The 20745-nt window shown below is 48.7% G+C and overlaps 1 protein-coding gene across 1 annotated transcript in view; it reads left to right on the top strand.

The window, feature by feature from the left end:
• XRRA1 (X-ray radiation resistance associated 1) overlaps window positions 1-20254 on the top strand; it is a 52935-nt gene extending 32681 nt beyond the window's left edge. Inside the window, exons 10-19 of the mRNA XM_037522965.2 lie at window positions 670-887; window positions 1689-1729; window positions 4842-4967; window positions 9924-10017; window positions 10740-10855; window positions 13625-13966; window positions 18033-18231; window positions 18959-19074; window positions 19298-19403; window positions 19753-20254. Coding sequence (XP_037378862.1) covers window positions 670-887; window positions 1689-1729; window positions 4842-4967; window positions 9924-10017; window positions 10740-10855; window positions 13625-13966; window positions 18033-18231; window positions 18959-19074; window positions 19298-19403; window positions 19753-20006 — 1612 coding nt within the window. The 3' untranslated portion in view covers window positions 20007-20254. The remainder of the gene's footprint in view (window positions 1-669; window positions 888-1688; window positions 1730-4841; window positions 4968-9923; window positions 10018-10739; window positions 10856-13624; window positions 13967-18032; window positions 18232-18958; window positions 19075-19297; window positions 19404-19752) is intronic.
• The last annotated feature ends 491 nt before the right edge of the window (window positions 20255-20745 follow it).

Below are 20745 nucleotides of genomic sequence, written 5' to 3'. Positions count from 1 at the left end.
AGCCTCTCCCTGCAGCGCCCTCTATAGTCCCCAGCCTTGCTCACACCCTGAGTGCTACTGGGAAGCCAAAAAGCCCAGACCTATGATAAATCCCAGCCCCACTTCTGCTGTGTGGCCATGCATGAGTCATTTCTGCCCCCTGAGCTTCAAGTCAGTCATTAAGGTGGAGTGTCAGTAAGGACATTTTCAATCATGTGACTAGATTAAAAGCATAAAGATAAAGGAAGGTAGGAGGAGATGTTGCTGGACTCAGGATCCTGACTGAAAAGAAAGACCAAGAAAAAGAAAAGGGAGAGACAGAGAGAGAGAGAGAAGTTTAACTGTTGAGTTCTACCTATTTGGTTGAAGTAACGAAAATGCTAGCATTTTAGTGATTAAACTTTAGATCCATAGAAAATTTACTTTGATTCAGCTATCATTTACTGAATACTCCTTTATACCAGATTATTTACATATTGTCTCATTCACAAGGACCTTAAAAGGTTCATAAATACTCTCCCCATATTAGAGATAGGATATTGAGGCCCAGCGAGGTTCAGTCACTGGCTCAAGGTCACATAAGAGGACTAAGTGTCCAAACCTGATTCCATGTTCTTTCCCTAAAGTTGGTTGGTAAGTGCCCCTGAAATATTACTGCTGTGATTCTGTATTCACTTTCCTTAATTAAAGACTGAAGAAGTTAAGCCTGGACCAAAACAGGATTTCCAGGATCCCGTACCTACAGCAGGTTCAGGTCCGCGACGGATCTGCGAGCTGGGCTGGAGGCAAGGGAAGTCCCCGGAAGGAGGACCAATCCGTGCTGCAACCCGCGTCGTGGATGTTAGAGCCTTCAGATGAGCAACCAGACTATACCGTACTGCCCATGAAAAAGGATGTTGACCGGACAGGTAAGCGGTGCCCTTGACAAGGAGATTTTGGCTCCCTAGGTGAGATTAAACTTCTGGGAATTTATTCTGAGCCCATGGCACCCTTGGGATCTGCTGCATTTAAGCTGCTGAGTCTGGGACCTGGAGGAATCACAAAAACCATTTCAGTGACTTCCTCACTGGTTCTGTCAGCCAGGTGGTTTTAAAAGGGGCCACCCTGGTGACCCACAGGTTAAGCACAGCACTATGAAGCAATCGGCAGCCTCTGCAGCACGAGTTTGATCCCCAGCCGGCCAGGGGGCAACACACATGGCGCAACAGACCTCTCCTGTTGTGCCCGCTGCTCCCTTCAGCAGTGTTTCTGTCAGTCCACCTGTTCTGTTCCACACTCTGTCTCTGGTGAATCTTCTCACCCCCCCGCCCCGTACCTCTGGCCTGTACCCCTTGTATGCATAAATAAATAAAAACAGGGCTATCAAGCTGTCGCCAGCCACTGCAGCATGAGTACAATTTCCAGCCGGCCAGGAAACTGACCCACATGGCGCAGCAAACCTCTCCTGAGTTGGGGCTCTAGTCAGTGCTGACTGCCCCCGTGGTTCTGAGGCTAGAAAGAACTTGCTTGTTACAGAGTCCAAAAGGTCAGTGTGGCTGAAGTAGAATGAGGGGAAGGGTAGCATGAGGTAAGGTCAGAGAAGCACAAAGGGGCCAGGTCATGCGGGACCTCAGAGGTCTGGCCGGGGAGTTGGCAGACCCAGCCCCTCACCTGTCTAGGGGCCATACAGTACTCTCACCAAACTTCATTCTATTTCTCTTTTGTTTCAGAGGTGGTGTTCTCATCTTATCCTGGATTTTCAACCTCAGAGGTAGGAACTGACTATTTTGAGTTTGTGTCCTTGAGTTAGAACATACGTTTTAATGAACAAAAATAAGTTCATGGGGCCGCGAGAGACATCGATAACTGTCATACTGAGGAAGCCCATTCATTGAACAAATATTTATCAAGCACCTACTATGTTCTGGGCATTGTGCTGACCTGTGGAGATATAGCAGCGAACTCGCCAGTTAGGCTCCTGAGCACACACTCCCACGGCCTGCATCATTGTTCTCAGATGCTGTTCAGCCATAACGTTGCTGGTAATCAGTGCCAGGTGGTCAAGGTGGCATTGAAGGCTGCCACTAAGATAAAGCTCAGCAAGCAGCAACCTAACAAGAGCCCCCCAAAGCTGGAGTGATCTTGCCAGATATACCACCATCCTTGGTGTCACATGCTTAGATACTTGATTTTTGTCAGCACCAAAAATTAATTTTTATCTCAAGATAGATGCTGACTAACCAAACTCATGAAGACTGGAATACTAAATACTGATTAAAGAAGCACAACTATACACTTAGCCAACCCGTGCTTTCTGAGGCAGCTTAGTTACTCAGCCAACTCATACAACTGAGAAATTTATCAATTAACAATTGCTGTAGACGCACCAACCCAACAATACTGGCCTCAAACAATAGCAATTTATTAGTTTTCACAAATTATTTGGGTTGGTTAGGTGTGCAGCTGGTTTTGCCAGGGCTCACTCATGCGGCTGGCATTTGGCGATAGGGATATTGAGGCTCAGCAAGGTTAAGTCACTGGCTCAAGGTCACATAAGAGGGTTCATGAACAGTGGGTATGACTTGGCATCTCCTTGTTCTCTTTTCATTCTGGGCTTCTTTAAGCACGGTGGCATCAGGCTTCCTAGAGAGCAAGGGTGAATGCAAAACTCTGAAATTCACACAGTTGCACTTCTACATTCAAAGTCAAGGGAAGTTATAGGCAAGTATAATACTGCAGTTCAATTCTGACGTGAACCACCTAGCACAGACCACACAATTAAGGGCACAGTCCCCGACAAGATTGCCCCCACTTCAGATGCCAGCTGCAGGTTGGGGGTCACCAAGCTACCGTACTTCTGACACACTAGCTATAAATTTTGGAGTTCCCACAGCCCCCTCGGGTCCAGTCATTTGCTAGAACAACTGACAGAACTCAGGAAAACACTATACTTATGGTTGCAATTTTACATAGAAGGCAAGGTCCGGGAGGGCCCCAGATCAGAACTTCTGGGTCCTCTCCTCATGCAGTCAGGTGTGTGAGACTCCCACATACTGATATCTATCTCCAACCAGGAAGTTTACCTGTGTCTCAGTTTCCAGAGCATCTGTTGCAGTTTCATTGCATAGACATGGTTGAATCATTGTCCACGTGATTGAACTCAGTTTCTAGTCCTCGCCACTCCTCCTGAGCAGTCAGGCCAAACCCCAGTCCTCTCATCACTTGGCAGTGTTTCTAGATAGACAGCCCCAGTCCTGACTCATTCATTAACATAAACTCAGGTGTGATCCAAGGTATCCTGAATAACAAAGACACTCCAGTCACTCAAGAAATTCCAAGGGTTTTAGAAGTTCAGTGGAAAAGCCCAAAGACCAGACAGATTCTGTATTTTATAATAGCCAGCTTTATTTTCAGAAGGCAGAGCCATAGACTCCACCTCTGAATGGGAGAAGCAGCCAGACTGTACTTGGGATAGAGGCCCACTGTTTAGTGATGGCTGCTAAATAGTCTGCCATAGAAGTCAAAGACAAGCGGTAGGTTGCTCAGTGCTCAGATCCCAGCTGTCTGGCATCTGAGACCGCCGAGACTGTACAGGATGCTTAAGACTCTTAGTGGAAGTCTCTACAAACGCCAGATGTGTTCCCCATTAGTGCAGGACCCTCTCTGTCCCCAGCAGGCCCAGTCATGGTCCAGATAGTGCTGCCCCTGGACAGTGCAAGATACCTGAGCCTGACTCTGGGTTGTTTTTTGCTTTTTTTCCCTGTGCTGACTTGCCCCCTTTTGCTCCCACAGTCTTGCTCAAGGTAGAAATGGCACGTTGTGGAGAGTGCCTTGTCAGGTTGCCGCCTCATTCCACTCTGGCCTCTCAGATTGCATTTAAATCAGCTGGAGATGACAGTCACAGGAGTTCCCAAGCAGCAGCACTGGGTTTTCACACATAACTGAACTATCCCACTTGTATGAGACAAGTTGGACCCCAGGAGGGCACAAAATACTTTGCCCAAAGTAGGTGCTTCACAAACATTCACTGAATGAGCAGGTGATTTGCTTAATACGCTACAAAAAGAGATTAGTAGAGCTAATCTCAACTAATCTACAGTGATTAGCAGAACTTGGAACAGAATCTGCTTCATCTGAACCCAATCATTATCCCAACATCTATCCTGTAAATCCCTTAAATGAGTCCCATCTAACTCAAGGAAACAGAGAGTGAGCTGAGTTGAACCTAGTTAATCCAGCAATTTCCAAGTTTGAGCAAACCCTGTTTAAGAAAGGAAGCGAGTTTATATAGGTTTTGGGGATCAGGGTTGAGTACAAAGGAGTCTGGTTTGTGCTGAGAGACTGACCCTGAAAAGGACCAGATTCACCTTGTAGCATTCCTGCATCAAGGCCTGCCAGAAGGCGCCTGGGACTTAGCTGTCCCCAACCGTGGGACGTGAGACACCCATCAGGTATGCAAGACTCACATCACTCCTCTCCGTCTCCCCACTGGGAAAGTCCCCTTAACCAAGCAAGCACCTTCTCCCTTACCTTCTAGAGAAATTGTGGCCCAAATATGTAGAAGAGATAGTTCAGGATAAACTGCTGTAGGGCAAAGAACCTCTGATGATGGTACTACTGTGTATCTTACCGTATTTTATCGCCTGGCCTCATTGAACTTGAAACTGAACTTTGGGTGCTGGAGAATTGACTCACCACATGACTCCGGAGAATGTAGAACCAGAATTGACATTCCCCATATGTCCCCAGATGTCTCTTTGGCCAGGCTTCTGGAATGCTCATTGTTGCTACCACACTCCTTAGGAAGTCTCTGCTGGTCCTTGGCAGGATTTAATTTCTTTATCTTCAGGGCTCTTTGACTTTGATCTTTTTTCCCTCCTAAGACAACCAAGGTATGTGCACTTCCTCCCATATTCGAGATTCTTCCTGTGAAGTCCCTGAAAGCCAGGAACCAGACACTGGCCCCGCCCTTCCCAGAGCTGAGGTACCTTAGCCTGGCCTACAACAAGGTGACTCCCTGCTTCTCTACCTATTTCCTCAGGGGACAGATGGGAGGGTGGGATGCCAACTACTCTGGCCTAAAGGCCAGTGCTCTGGAGCCCTGCATAATATTTGCAGGTGCAGGAATTCTCAGGGTGGGGGAAGCAGAGACATTATTTAATACAGGCTAGGCTCTATGCTGGCCCTGCGAATACAGTTGTACAAAGAGAGACTCAGCCTCCACTCTGAGGAGCTTGTCACCTGTCAGGAAGACCAATACTGGACAGATAATCACATACAAGCTTGCTTGGCATTATGAAGAAATTCACAATACTGTGAAGTGTATGACAGAGGAATCTAACTTAATACCTGACATCAGGGAAGGTTGCCTAAAGAGTGGTGTTTACACTGAGATCTGAGGCAGTGAGTTTAGTTAAGTGAAGAGTGAGTGTTGCCAAGCAGTGGGCTTGCTACCTGGGGTGTACAGAAACTGCTACCCTGACATCAGGGTTTGAGAAGAGATAGAAGCTTTATTGCAAATCACTTGAGAGGAAGGATGGCCATAAACTCATGTCTACCTCCCTGTTTAAGAAAGGAAGCGAGTTTATACAGGTTTTGGGGGATCAGGGTTGAGTACAAAGGAGTTAAAATCTTTAGATTAAGGAGTGGATTAGGAACAAAGCAATGTCGACTTAGCTCAAGTTCCCTGGCTACTTACAGGACAGTTCATATGTGAGGAAGTCTGAAGAGGCTTTTTTCCAGATAACTGGAGATGGGAATTTCTGCTGGTGGCCCCTTACAGGTCACAGCCATGTTCTAGAGTCTCCCAACTCCAGCTCACCTTAGAGCTGAGCTCAAGATTAATCAATAAGCCTCCAGACGCTGCTGTATCTGCAAAAGCAAGTTTCAGAGAATAGTTTAGATAAATTTTTCCCCCTCCCTTTTGTGCTAGGGTCTGAGACCAATTAAGCCTCAGTTACTTGAGGGAAGACTGAAGTGAGAAATGTGCTAGCCTAAGGGAATGGCAGCTTTAACATGATTTCCATGTATTTTTTCCATATCCATATCCTGTTTAATTTTCTGTAAACCCCACTAATTGATCCTATATTCAAATTTGAGATGCAGGCAGCTTTTAAGACGCTCTACTTACATTCCTTCTAAGGGAAGCCATCGGTACAGCTAAACCCCTAAGTGTTTTCTTCTATGAGCTTTATATTTTCAGCTCTTACATTTGAGTCTTTGATCCCTTTAAATTAACCCTTTATGTACAGTGTGAGTCCAGCTTCATCCTGTGTATGTGGACATCTAGTTTCTCAACACCATTTCTTGAAAAGACTAGTCTTTCCCTACTGAATGGTCTGCTCACCCTGGTGAGAAAATCAGCGGCAAAATAGCTGGAAGTAATCCCTTTTATGCACGTTTAAAAAATGAAACTAGCTGCTGGTTTCTCTGAATTTTTCTATTATTTGTCTGTTTTCCATCTTATTGAATAGGTTTCCCTGCTCATAACTATTTCTGTTCTATTCACAATGAGTTTAATTTGGTCCTCTTTTTCTGGTAGCCCAAGCAGAACATTTATAGATCCATTGATTTAGACCTTTCTTCTAATATGAGCATATAAAACTAGACATTTTTTTCCTACTCATTGCTTTAGCTGGAGCCTGCCTATCATGGTATGTGTTTTGATTTCTATTCAATTAAAATATTTTTAATTTTTGTTATTTCTTCTTTGACCCATGGGTTGTTGGGAAATGAGTTCTTATAGTAGTTGATTTCTAATTTAATTCTATTATGGTCAAATAACAATCTGTGAGGTTTCATTCTTCTGATATCTGTCTAAACTCGGTTTTTGGTCCAGACTATAATCCATGTGGGTAAATGTTTATGTGCACTTAGAAAAAGATGTGTATTTTGCAGTTTGGGCAAACATTGTCCTATAAATATCAATTAAGTTGAGGTAGCAGACGTTGTCACTCAGATCTTTTCTGTACTATTGTTTTGTCTCTTTGTTCTACCCTTTATGAGAATGGCATGTTAAAATTGCCAGTCATGACTGTGGATTTGTCTGTTTCTCCCTATATTTCTGCTCAAATTTTGCTGCATGTATTTTGAAGCCTTACTACTAGCTACAATAAATTTAGGATTTTTATTAACTACTCGATGCGTTTATCCCATTATTATTATGACTTGCCACCCTTTGCCTGTAATAAATACTCCTTGTCTTGATGTCTATTTGTCTGATTTTTATATAGTTAGAGAGTTTTCTTTTTCTTCCCCAATTATTTGTGTGTGTGTGTGTGTGTGTGTGTGTGTGTGTGGTAGCATTGGTTTACACTGTTTGTGTCTTAGACTCCCACAGAAGGGGATCCCCACCTTCTAGTGATGTTAACCACTCTGGCCACCAAAGCACCCAAAGTCCACCACTGTAGTCCACTATTATCCAGCTTCCTTATGCCTCCTGCTTGCGTGTTTCTATCTAAACTTTTAGCCTATTTACAGCTTTGTATGTAAAGCAATCTCTTCAGACAGCCAGTAGTTGGTTCTTGCTGGGGTGCGTTTTTTCTTGGTGTTCCTGCTCTCTTCTCAGCTCTCAGCCTTGCCTGTGGTCCTCCGCCCTAGAGGGGCTTATCGCCACACCCTGTTTCTCCTCTGGCTCAAGACTGCTTTTGCCTGTTAGTCCTTACGGTCTGGTGGGGGGTGGGAAGCAATGAGAGCTTCCTACCCTGCTCTTGAGTTGACCCTGGATTCCTATGTCTCAAAGATGAACTTTCCTCAGTGGTTCTACCTCTACTGGACTGGACCCGGGTTGAATTTCTGCATCCTGACAAAATTAAAATTCCCACCCCTATTCTGGTGTGACTGCTTTTTGATGGCCTGATGTGCATTCAAGAGACTGCACTCTCTTTAGCCACCACTATGTAGTTGTTTACCAGCATATACTAGGCTTCGTTCATCCCTCTTTCCTGTTTCCCTAGAGTCTAGGCAAGGAGGCCAGATAATAAATACATTACTGTTTCACCTACTCAACTCGGCCCTTGGTACACAGGAGGCAGTAGGTAAATGAATGGGCGTGGTGGCCATGTTCTCATGGAGTTTTATTAAACAGAGAGGGGAGGCTAGCTCTGACCTGTGGGGCTATAGCTGGTGACCCTATTTTTGTACAGCCTTCAAACTAAGAGTAATTTTTACATTTTTTAATGGCTGGAAAAAATCAAAAAAAGGATAATAAATACTTCTTGACACATTAAAGTGATAGGAAATTTCGGTGTTCATAAGTAGAGTTTGATGGGAAAGAGCCAGCACACTTGGCGGCATTTGTACTACGGCTGTGACAGACAGGCCTGCAAAGCCAAGATACTCTGGCCTGACAGAAAAGATCTGCTGACCCCTGGTCCAACATGACCTGATTGTCATCCTGGATTATTCTATCTTTTATGTCCCTCCTCCCCACCCAAATCTAATCCTTTACCAAGTCTTGTCAAACGCAGGTCCTCTGCATTTCTCAAAATCCACCTAATAGGTTCCCCAAGGATGAAAATCTTTTAGCTTGTTTTGGTCTGGTCCTTATTTGGTCCAGCCTCATTTTGCACCTGGCACCCTTCTCTCTGCATGGAACTTCCTTTCTGCATTAAGATAAGTAACACTAGCTGCTACAACAAACTTAAAAGTCTCAGTGGCTTAATGCAGTAGAAGTGGACAGGCATGCCTTGGACAAACTGCAAATTCAGGACCAGAGCACCACACCAAAGTGAATATTGCAGTAAAGCAAGTCGCACCAAGTTTTTGTTTTCTCAGTATGTGTAAAAGTTTTGGTTACACATTATATATAGTCAGTTAAGTGTGCAATAGCATTCTTCAAAAACACTGTAGCTACTACCTTCGTTGTGGCAGACACCAAGTGGGCACACGCTGTGGGGAAAATGGCACCAACACACTTGCTCCATTTTGTGTTGCCACAGACCTTCAGTGTGTAAAAAAAGAAAAAAATACAGAATCTGCAAAGTGCTGTAAAGCAATGTGCAATCAAATGAGGTATCCCTGTATTTTTTGCTTTTTATAAAACTGGATATTTCAGGTTAGCCAGTGACCTTCCACATGATCACTCAGAGACCCTGTGTCTGTGACTCTGTCAGCCCAGAGAATCTTAGTTGGAGCCTGTGCATCTGGTGGGAAATAGGGGAAGGGGGAGGGAGTGAGAGGTAGTGGATCATGGAGGGGTTGTTGAATGGCCTGGAAATGGCCTTTGTCACTCCTTCAAGACGCACCTGCAGGTTGCATTGGCTAGAACTGGGTACCTCTGCCTGGGAGGCAAAGTACTGCAGTCTCGCTGTGTGCCTCCAGAGGAGGGGAAAGGGTTTTGGTTAATACAGAGGTTTTCTTAACCACATTCTCTATCCTCCACTGCATTCACTAGTTACCTCCTACTCATCCTTCAGGTCCCAGGGAGACTTTTGCTTACCTCCCGGGCCAGGTCAGATCACTGTGGTTCTCATGCGTTTCTTCTGTGGCGCTTCTCACAGGGCAGGCCTACTCCACTCGTGCTAGTTTCTTCAGTGCTGGTTTCCCTCTAGCAGCGCTCCTTTGAGAATGGGAATTGTATCTCTTTGGCTTTTTCCCAATCCAGTGCTTGGCACATGTGGCATTCAGTAAATGTTTTCTTGATTGAATGAACAAAAATGAAAGAGAATGACTAAGTTACCCATCCGTATTGAGGGGCCCTTCATGTGCCTGGAGATGTTAATGGGTGTTGGGGACCACAGAAGGTATGAAGTTCCGAGGGCAGGAAGGGCAGCACTGCAGCTCGCAGGGGAGCTCCAGAGGGGTAAGGTGTTCTGGGTGTGAGCAGGTGAAACTGCAGAGATGAGATATCACCCAGCAGTGAGTCCTGCCCATAGCAGCATCACGTCCCCGCCCCACCCCAACCTTACACACCTGCAGGGGTGGGGGAAGCCTTGACCTGACATGCTCTCCTGCATTCCTGACAGATCGCCAAGGAGGATGCCATGCTGCCTGTAGCTCTCTTCCCATCTCTCTCTGAGCTCGTCTTTCATAACAACCCTCTGGTGGCCCACACACGAGGTACAGTGCCCACAAACCTGGCCTCCCAACCCTGTGCCCAAGAATTTTGGGCAGCCCCCTCTCACCTTGCCCACACCAAGCCCCAGGCTCTGCTCTGTGTTGTGGGTGGGGGTGGATCTGGGTGTGCTGGGGAATGAAGAAAACAGCAGGTGCCACCAAGCCCCGGCAACTCACCCTGACGCAGCCTCGTGTACAGGCGTCATCCCTGTGTGCACTGGGGACTCTGGGGTCAGGGAGCTTCACAGTCTGCCCGAGGTCACACAGCAAGTGCAGGCAGAGCTGGGGTTGGAATGCAGAGTTAGCTGGATCCCATGAGCTCTGTAAGTGACACCTTGCCTTGCAGCTAGGTCTGCTATGACCTCGTTTCCCACATCCCACTTGGGGAGGGACGCAGGGCCCAGCATCAGGGCTTTCCCCTCCAGAGGCACTGAGCCCATGGATGCCACCTCAGCAGTGAAACCCACTGCCCAAGATGCAGCAGCTGGAGTGGCAGGACACCAGTGGAGTTCTGAGCTACACCATCTTTGCTGCCTTGGGCAAATTCCTGAACCTCTCTGTGCCTCACATTTGTCACTTGTCAAGTGGGAATAATATCGGTACCTACCTCCCAGGGTTGGTGGGAAGGTCACTAAGTACATCAATACACGTACAGCAACCTGAGCAGCACCTGTGCACAGTAAGTGTGAGCTGTCCGTAAACTTACTTTCCCATCACGGCTCCAGGGGTCCCTCTACTGCTGAAAAGCTTCCTTCATGATCGGCTGGGGATCCGCTTAATTCGCAGGAAGATCGTGAAGGCCAAGCATCATATCTTGATGCCTCGGAAGGACTCACGGAAGGTAAGGCTTCCAGTGGGGAACACCAACCCCAGAGGGAGTGGAGCCCACGTGGATGCTTGTAAACTGACCTGGCCACAGACCTGTGCTCTCCCACATAGCCGGAACCTCTCCCTTCGGCGTCCAGTGGCAGTATTGTCTCCTCCTGCCTTGCTCTGTCAGTACAGATGTGCCCAGAGGGCCAAGACAGATCCAAAAGTCAGAATCGGCAAGAGCCTTGGAGGTCATTGAGTCTGATTCCCTAATTTTACAGAGAAACTGAAGTCCAGAGAAGAAGCTGGAAAGCATGGGGAGAATCCAGTCAGAAGACCCAGGTATGAGCCTGGCTCGGTCACTGCTTAGCCGCCTGAACTTGGGCAAGAGTTTCACTCTCTGACTTCAGTTTTCTCAATTCCAGAACTTCTCAGAACTGCTGAGTGAACTGGATGGAACAACAGATATAAAAATACTTTATAAACACCTTAATCCTGTAACAATGCAGGTTAGAGGCACCTGGGATAATCATGAGTGACCCTGCCAGGCCTGGAACATGACTCCTGTTAGAGCCTCGGGAAGCATTTCCTTGTTCGAGCAGCCTGCCCCCTCAGACCTAGCCAGTCAGTGGGCTTGGGCTGCCTCTGAGAGCCCATAAAGTCAATCAAATCTCCCTTTCATCTGAAGGATTTGAGAAATTTATGGGAAATGCTCCTCCATCCTGAACTTCAGTCCTCCCATAGCCAAAAAAAATTGAACTGGCCAGTGCTGACCTCAGAAGTTAAATGCAGTTATTTTCTCATCACCCCCAGCAACCCACCTCAGTCCAGCCACACTCTTGTCTGGAGTCCCAGGGGGACCAGAACAGCAATTAAAGCCACAAATAGGCAGAAATTCAAAGGTTTTCCATCACCTTGTCCTTGTCTGTTGCCTCCTATAAAGACCCTACTCCCTTCCATCAGCTGGTGGAAGGCCAGAATCAGGGCGAGCTGATGTTTTCCATCACCTTGTCCTTGTCTGTTGCCTCCTATAAAGACCCTACTCCCTCCCTTCCATCAGCTGGTGGAAGGACAGAATCAGGGCGAGCTGATGCTAAGACCACGTCTGCTCTCCCATGCAGAGCATGCTCTCCACAACCTCACGACCTCAGGCGCAGAAACAGGCTGAGAGGACTGAAATAACTTATTGTGAAAAGTTAGTGTGGGCATCCAGGGGAACCCATGAGGTTCTAACTACTAGAGGGTAGACTCAAATACCAGTGGCCACATAAGAAGCAAATCAGTGCTTGTGATTTATTTGCAAATACCACCTAACCCCCCAGTGCAGGCGAGACTGGAGAATGTGGCTGAGGCCTTCAGCCAGAATGGAAGCGCCTGTGTGGCCCGCATGTGTACAGAGATGGGTTGGACATCCAGAGCAGACACCTGGACCTTTTACTCGGTCAGTGAACAGAAGCTGCAGGCTCTCCCCTCCTGCCAGGCACGGACAAAAAGGCAGAGTGGAGAAGCTGCTAGCACAGGCCTTCCTGGACCCACGCAACACGTAACTCAGAGCTGTGAGACACACGTGGAAGATAAAGCACCTGCCCTCCACGCCGGCCGACAGTCCAGCTCCCCCGGGGATGTGTGGTGTCCAGTGACCGGCCCCCTCTGACCAACCAGATTATCCAGTCTTCCCTGGGAAGGGGGCAGGGAAGGTGGGGGTGGGGTGGAGGAAGGGCATCCTCCCAGCACCCGTCCAGCCCAGAGATGAGAGGGAGGAATAAATGCTGCCCCTTCCCACCAGCCAGCACCTGATGGTACTTGGGGTTTGGGGCACTGAGGCGCGGGTTCTGTAAAACCCAGCTGTATTCATCAGGCTTCAAGTCCAAACTCTGGGGTTTTGCTATTTGCCAAAGGAAATATTTTGTTAAAGAAAACTTTATAGAAGAGTTACCCTAATACACCTTAGTTTGTTAGGTGCATTTGGGAGAATTCTGGCACAGGCAGGGCAGGGACATTTGCCTCAGTTCTTGGAGGGGAAATGGAAGCTCAAAGACCCTTAAATTTCTAACATCAGCACTTGGGAGCCTTACTACACTACGAGGTCTGTGAAAGTGCAGATCTGCACAGACCAAATACCTTTGACAGAGCATAGAAAACAACACGCGTGTCACTAGGGAGGGAAGAGTAAGCCCATGGCTTGGAGGAGGAGGGCAAGGCGACTGGCTTTGCTAATTAAGGAAGCCGAGCAGTTCAGCAGGAAACTGAACTCGAGGAAGATTTGCCTTTTGTGTCTTTCTATAACGGTGTAGGGACCAGCTTCCTGAAGGGGCCTGGAGCTGCTGCCTTCCAGAAAGCACAGGACCATCTCCTCATACCCTCGTAGGTGTCCCCAAGGAAAGTCAAGAGCACATTGTTAAGTCTTGAGCCAGGGAATGAGGCTCCTGAGGCCAGAGGCATAAGGTCAGGGCTGTCAGAAGAGGCCTGGCACCCAGAACAGGAATCGAATAGTCTGGGCTTTGCCATGAATAACTCTGTTACCTTGAAACAAGCCCTTTGACCTCTCTGAGCCCTAGTTTCCTCATTTATAAAATGAGGATAATGACTCACTGGCTAGTGTTGAAGTGTAACTAAAACAATATGGGTTATGCATGGGGCACATTGTAGAGGCCCAGGAAGTGTGATTTTGCTCCCTCCATCTTCCCGGAATCCTCACCCAGTGCTCCAGTTGCTATACCAGGTGGTCTTAGGGTGGTGAGGTCCAGGAGGAGAGACACTGATTAGGCAGCAAACCGATCAAGCCCTTCTCCCGTGACAGGTAAAAACCCAGGTCCCAAAGGTGCCAAAGCAGCCTCTGACCCTCCATCAGCCATCCATAACCAAGTCTCCCTCAAAGGAGATGCTGGAGTCAGAAGCAGGGCTGCCTGAACAGCTGCCCACTACCAGAAAAACTTCTCTGAACATAGAGATGCCCATTGAGGGCCCAGGGGGCCTCTCCTTATCTCGTCGGACCTTCGTGCCGCTGCCTCCCATCCTCTCACACTCCACGGTGAACAGTGAAGGATCTACATCCCGCCACAGTGACCCAGCCAGCCGTGTCAGCCCGGAGCACCTGTCAGATGAGGACACCAAGAGCACAGAGTCCATCTTCTTGACCCAGGTGCCTGGATCTACCTGCCCCTGCCCATTTGTTCCCCAGCTCCCCTAGGTGTCTGTGAAACCCTGGGCCGCGGGGGACAGCTAGAAGTAAGCACAAGGCAGATCTGGAAGTCAGAAGGCAGCACCGGGGGGCGGGAGGGGAGGGATTGGGTCAGAATGGAGGGGTTGCAACTGTATGGGGAATATAAAAATAAAATTTATTATTTAAAAAAAAAAAAAAGAAGGCAGCACCCCTGCAGCCCCTTCTTGGAGATTTGCTGATGTCAGTCTCCTCGTAGGGGCACCCATGGGGACGAGTCATAGTCCTATGGCACAGACACTGGGGCCTGGTGGTGGTGGGGGGGGGTGTGTTCTAACCAGTCTTTTGGTCAGTTTTGCTGCTCCCTCTGCTTAAATGCTTAAGGTTACCTCACTTCTCAAGCTGCCTTTGAATTCTGTGAACACAGATGGATGAGATGTGGGTCCTGCCCTTTAGAAGGCCTGAGTCTGATGGGGGAGCTGAACAGGAACTGTGTGTGCAGTCAGTGCAGAAGCAGAGGAAGGCTCAGGGGATGGAAGCCTAAAGGAAGGAGGGTTGCCTTTGCCCCAGACCAGGAAGGCTTGCTGAAAGAAGTTCAAGTGAGCTGAGCTTTGCAGTTCGAGTAGGAGTTAAACAGGTAAAGAGTGGAGCAATGGCCTTCTGGGCAGAAAGTAAAACTGGTGTGAGCAGGAACCATGAATGGTTCAGTGTCAGTGCAGCAGAAGGGTGACATATAAAGAAAGGAAAATATGAGCCTGATGGAGTTGGCAGAGCCCCCTTGAACTTCATTCTTTTTTTTCTAAGTTTGTTTATTATTTTTTTCGTGTGTGGAAGAGCTGGGTGCGGGGTTGGGGGGGTGGTAATGGGGATTCTTCAGAGACAGAGTGGGAGCAGAACAGGCAGATCCACTGAAACACACTGCTGAGGGGAACAGTGAGTAAGACAGGAGAGGTCTGCTGCGCCATGTGGGTTAGCTCCCTGGCCGCGGATCAAACTCAGGCTGCAGTGGTGATGGTGCTGAGATTTAACCCCTAGGTCACCTGAGCTTTATTCTTGTACCATCACTCTCCCTGATCTCCCTACCTCCCCTAACCTGCTCATTGCTAGGTCTTCCCAGTTGTACACCTGTCTGTGCAGTATGTCTAGCTCTATCCATTCACCTCTAATGTCACTCCACAGATCACTTAGAATGACTTATAATGAGGATAAAAGCAAGGATAAAAGCATCTTTAGGAACTCTTATCAGAAAGTTTTTGCAAGAAAGTAGAGTACAATAAATATTTAAAAAATTGAGTTAGATGGAAGGAAAATATGGACAAGAAAGGATTAAATACAAGGTTAAATATGCCGTGTACATGGTGCCTTCTGAGCTTCTGGTAGCCAAAGCCATGCAATCAATTATGAGTCACCATGTTCAGAAAATTTTTTTCTTTATCTAATTTCCCAGGCTATCACCTCTAGTACAATGTTTAACAGAAGTGGTAGGAACAGACATCCTTGTCTTATTCTTGATTTTAGGGGAACAGCTTTCAGTTTTTCATCATTAAATTTATTAGTTGTGTATGTCCTTTATCAGATTGAGGAGTTTCTATTCCTAGTTTGTTGTTGTTTGTTTTTTTTTTTTTAAAGATTTATTTATTTATTTACACAAGCGCTGGGTACAGTCAGAAGCGTGGGAGGGTGAGAGAATTCACCAGAGCCAGAGCCGGGAGCAGAGCAGGCAGAAGGACCGAAGCACACTGCTGAGGGGAGCAGCGGGGGCAGGAGAGGTCTGCGTGCCATGTGGGACCCTCCTCCAGTGGCCGGGGAGCAGCCGGGGATCGAACTGGCGCTGCAAAGGCTGCAGGCAGCTTCGCAACCCAGCGGTCAACAGCTGCGTCACCAGGGAGGCCCTGTTGTTTTTTTTTAATCATGAAGGGGTATTAAATGTTATCAAATGCTTTTTCTGCATCCATTTAGATCATGTGGTTTTGTTATTTATTTGTTGATTACAGTGTGCTGCATTAATTAATTTCCTCATGTTAGGCCAGTCTTGCAGACCTGGGATAAATCCACTTGATCATGGTGGGAATTTTTTGTTGTCACTGATTCACTTTGCTAATAATATTTGCGGATATTTGTGTATCTGTTCATAAGGGATATTGTTTAGTGGTTGTTCTTTAGGGTAACATCTTTCCCTATAAAACTAGTTTCAGGGTTTGACATTGACCTCAGAGAATGAGTTGGAGGTGTTCTCTCTTGTCCAGACTTTCAGGAGTTTCTGAAGTGTAGGTATTCATCTTCTTTAAATAGTCATTAGATTTGTAGTTAACGATAGCAGGTTGTTGGCTCTTCTTTGTGGGAAGTTTTAATATTATGGATCCAGTCTCTTGTTTTAGGGCTGTTCAGCTTTTCTGTTTCTTCTTCGATCAGCCATAAGTTTTTTTTTCCCTAAATTTTTTTTTTTAATAGAGGCATGTTATTTATTTATTGTTTGTTTGTTTGTTTTTGTTTATACATGCACTGGGTACAGTCAGAAGCGCGGGAGGGTGAGAGAATTCACCAGAGCCAGAGCGGGGAGCAGAGCAGGCAGAAGGACCGAAGTACACTGCTGAGGGGAGCAGCGGGTGGCAGGAGAGGTCTGCGCGCCATGCGGGACCCTCCTCCGGTGGCCGGGGAGCAGCCAGGGATCGAACCGGCACCGCAGAGGCCGCGGGCAGCTTCGCAACCCAGAGCTCAACCAAAGGGTGTAACTACATCCCTGCCTGAAATACAGGTTTCATAAGATTTCTTATAAAACCTTTAGGGTGGACTTAAAATGTGAGTTCAGATAATGTCCTCGCCTCCTGAAGCCTCTGTGACTTGCCATCAGAGTGAGGATAAAGACAGCACAAACCCAAACATGACCAACTGCCCTGAGCCCTGGACTTAAATGTTCTCAGTGATCGAGGCCCCGCTTATGGCTCCACTGCCTCTTTCTCTTCATGGTACACTCCAAAAAAAGCAGGTTTTAGTTCCCCCAAGTGTACCCTACTGGGTCTTACCTGTGCACCTTTGTCCATGCTGCTCCTTGCCTGCAAGTCATCCTTCCTCCTCTCTTGCGGTGCTCCCTCTCACAATCCCTGCCGGAGTCCAGCTCGCCTGATTCTTGGAGACTTACCTTGGGCTACGGTATCACTTCCTCTGGGCAGCTTCCTGGCACCCTGGTCTGGGTTAATGTTCCCAATAGGCTCACCCAGAATCTTATGCTTCCTGTTCTAGCATTTTTTTTAAAATAAATTTTATTTTCATATTCCCCATACAATTGCAACCCCCTTATTCTGACCCCAATCCCTCCCCTCCCCGCCCCCCACCCCCCATAGAGTGTCTCTGGTTCATAGTTGTTTGTTGATTTTGATTTTCACTTTCTTATAGTTATTCATTTTCCTGGTCCCTTATTTAAGTTTTCTAGATTCCTGCTATGAGTGAGACCATCCGGTATTTTTCTTTTTCTTTCTGGCTTATTTCGCTGAGCATGATCCCTTCCAGCGCCAGCCTACGGCCATACCACCCTGAACGCGCCCATCTCGTCTGTTCTAGCATTTTTTTTTTTTTCATAGAGGCATATTTATTTATTTATTTATTTATTTATTTTTTTATTCATTTGTTTGTTTTTTTGTTTATACATGCACTGGGTACAGTCAGAAGCGCGGGAGGGTGAGAGAATTCACCAGAGCCAGAGCGGGGAGCAGAGCAGGCAGAAGGACCAAAGTACACTGCTGAGGGGAGCAGCGGGCGGCAGGAGAGGTCTGCGCGCCATGCGGGACCCTCCTCCGGTGGCTGGGGAGCAGCCGGGGATCGAACTGGCGCTGCAGAGGCTGCTGGCAGCTTCGCAACCCAGCGCTCAACCGCTGCGCCACCGGGGAGGCCCTGTTCTAGCATTTTTAAGGTCGTCTATTTTCATGTTTGCCTCCTCCCACCTCTGCCCTGGTTCTTGCCCCCCGTCAGGGCCCAGCCTGGGGGTCAGCAGAGAACTGATGCTTGTTAGCGTTAATGGACTAGACTAATGTGTTTTTCTTCCTGGAAACAGGTGAATGCATTGCCTTCCCCCATCCTCCAGAGGGATCACTCAGACTTGCAAGAGAAAGGCAAAAGGAGGCCACAAACAGCACCCAGAGAAGTAAAGAAGACTCCGAGGAAGCTCTTATCTGCCTCCCTCTCCAGCAAGTACCACGGTTATGAGGAGCTGCTGACAGCCAAGCCCGATCCTGCCTTTATTGAGCCAAAGGGTATGTGACGAGAAAGTCTCCAAGGCCCAGAGCCAGTTGGGGAGAAGCCAAGGCTGCTGCCAGGCCTTGTTTCCCTGCCAGGGTGCTGTCCTGTCTGAATCTGTACACCGTACCCCCAGGGGGTCCTGCTGTGGAACCCTACATGTTGGCACCCCTAGCCTGAGTCCTGTTGGTTTTGGGAGCCACAGCTTGCTCATATTCCAGCCAATGTGGGCTGACCTGCTCTTGTTGGAGAAGCCTCTAAGAAGGATTTGCTGTACAAGCACTCAGATTGGCCAGATTTTCAAACTCTTCCCCGGCCCAGTGAACATCTGAAATCTCCCCCTATTTGGCTGGACCCCTATTTGGTTTGAGGCAAGGGAGGCCGCGCCCTCTCCGAGTTTCACACTGATGCTTTAATGGTATTTGTACTTCCGAAGGAACTGGCGCTAAGCTGTGCCCTTGTGGGTGTCAGTCTATCCCAAGGTTAATGTGGTTGCACTGGGGTCAGCCCTTTCCGCTGGGATCTGCACTCAGAGGGGACTCGTGGTCATGCCTGAATGATGGCCCTCCAGGCACTGTAATAGAGCAGGCGGAGATGAGCGGGCAGTGTTTTCCTTCTTGGGGTCTCTAGACTCCTTCTCCCCAGGGCTACTGGGAGGTAGAGAATGAGGAAGTTGGGCCCGGCAGCCTGGGGGAGGAGAGGGAGGTGTCTTGCTGATGACTCAGCCTCGCCTCCCTGCGCTAGGAATCCAGAAGAACACGCAGGCCCTACAGCACATGCTGAAGCACCCGCTCCTGTACCGCTCCTCCAAGCCGAGGCTGGACACCCTGCAGAAACGCTATGTCCCCAAGGAGAAGCGGGTAGGTGCCTACCTAACTGAGCGTGAAATGACTCCTGGGGTCCCCCACAAATGTGCACAGATGTGGCTATCACCCAGGGACCTGCTAAGGGGCATGCATTTCCAGTGCCCCCCAAGGGCTCCCCTGCCAGTTGGGGTGACCACGTGAGGTGAGGCCAGGAATATCTGAGCCAAGCCTGGGGTGTGGAAGTGGGATGACACACTCCTCTCTTGCCTTCTGTCAGACCCAGAAGATCCCAGCTTCATCCCCACGGAAGACTCGAGCTCAGCTGCTGGATGACATCCTCATTCGCATGCGGGACCCCCGGAACATCACAGAGGCTCCACTCGGTAGGGCTCACCCTCAGCTGCCAGGACTGGAGAGCTGCATTACTCAGCTGCTGGCCTAAGGGCTTGTGTCAGAGCAGAAATGGTCCGTCGAGAGTATTAACCCCTGCCCTTTCCATGTGCAAGTGGAGAAACGAGGCCCAGAGTGAGGCAGGAGGCTGCCCAAAGTCATACAACCTGTCATGAACTAGAACTACCCTTGAGGAGGAGACACTGGCAGCTCCTCAAAGACCCAAGGCTCCTCCCACCCCATCCCACTTTGGGGGCGCACTGGACCCAGTCCTTGTCCTCACTCTGGGCTAGGAACCACCTAGGGTGAGCTTGGTGCCCCTCCGGGCTTCTCTCCCTGCAGCTGCTGTCCTGCGCCGGCAGACAGAGCAGCGCCTGGTGAACCAGAAGCAGTACTTGGAGGCCAAGAGACTGCTGAAGGAGTTCCGGGCACGCTATAGGCGGCTGGTGCGCAGCTCAATGCGGACAGTGTTCGGAACCACAGAGCCAGCCCCAGCCCGCCCTGCACTGAGTGAAGGCCAGACTAAGTTTGGCCACTTCCTTGAGTTCATGGACGAGTTCTGCCAGGATCCCGTGGCCGGTGACTCAAGAGACTAGGGCTTGCGGGGTGGGGGGGGCGTGCAAGCCATCCAGTGTGTGCCCCATACCCCACATCCTCCCCCATCCCCAAGGGCGCCTTGCCCTCCACTGGGACTGCTAGGCCTATGTGGGCCTTGGAGTTGGGCTCAGCCTTGCTGGCTGGCTGGCTGCAGAGAGTGGGGAACTCACCAGAACCACCCCCCCCCCACCCATGCCAGGCTAACAGGCCCTGGAGCCTGGGCCAACACCAATAAAGAGTGGGTGCATAGCACAAGGTACTCACGCATTCTTTCTGGGAACCGGGGGCAGGCCGTCACACTGGAACCACATCTCTGACAGACAAGGAGTCTGTGGGAGTCCTGTGGGAAACCTGCCCGAGCCACATGCCTACAACAGAACTGAGATGATCACTAGGGTAGGTGGGGGTAGGTGGAACAGAGACAAGGCACAGAATCTAGGGTTCAGTGGAGTTAACTAGCTTGTTCATAGACAACAAAGGGAGGAGGGGGACCTGGAGCCCTCCAGGCCTCGGAAAGAGCACCTTTTTAGTAGGGCAGCTTTTACCATTGTGAGGGAAAATGGGGTGGGCAGGGGAGGATTAGGAATTGTCGGATGGCCATGTACACAAAGGTGGGACAAGCTGAGGTCCTCTAATCCCATATTTAAGTCCCTAATTCAGGACAAGGTGGGCCGTGGCTCTAAAACAGTCCCTGCGACTACACAAGGTGAACCCAGACTCACAGTAAGTAAACCGACT

This window comes from Talpa occidentalis, unplaced genomic scaffold, assembly GCF_014898055.3.
Source record: "Talpa occidentalis isolate TD23 unplaced genomic scaffold, MPIMG_talOcc4v2.1 talOcc4.3, whole genome shotgun sequence".
In the NCBI taxonomy this organism is placed as follows: Eukaryota; Metazoa; Chordata; class Mammalia; order Eulipotyphla; family Talpidae; genus Talpa; species Talpa occidentalis.
Note: the sequence above shows the minus strand (reverse complement) of the source record. Positions and strands in the feature narration are given on the sequence as shown.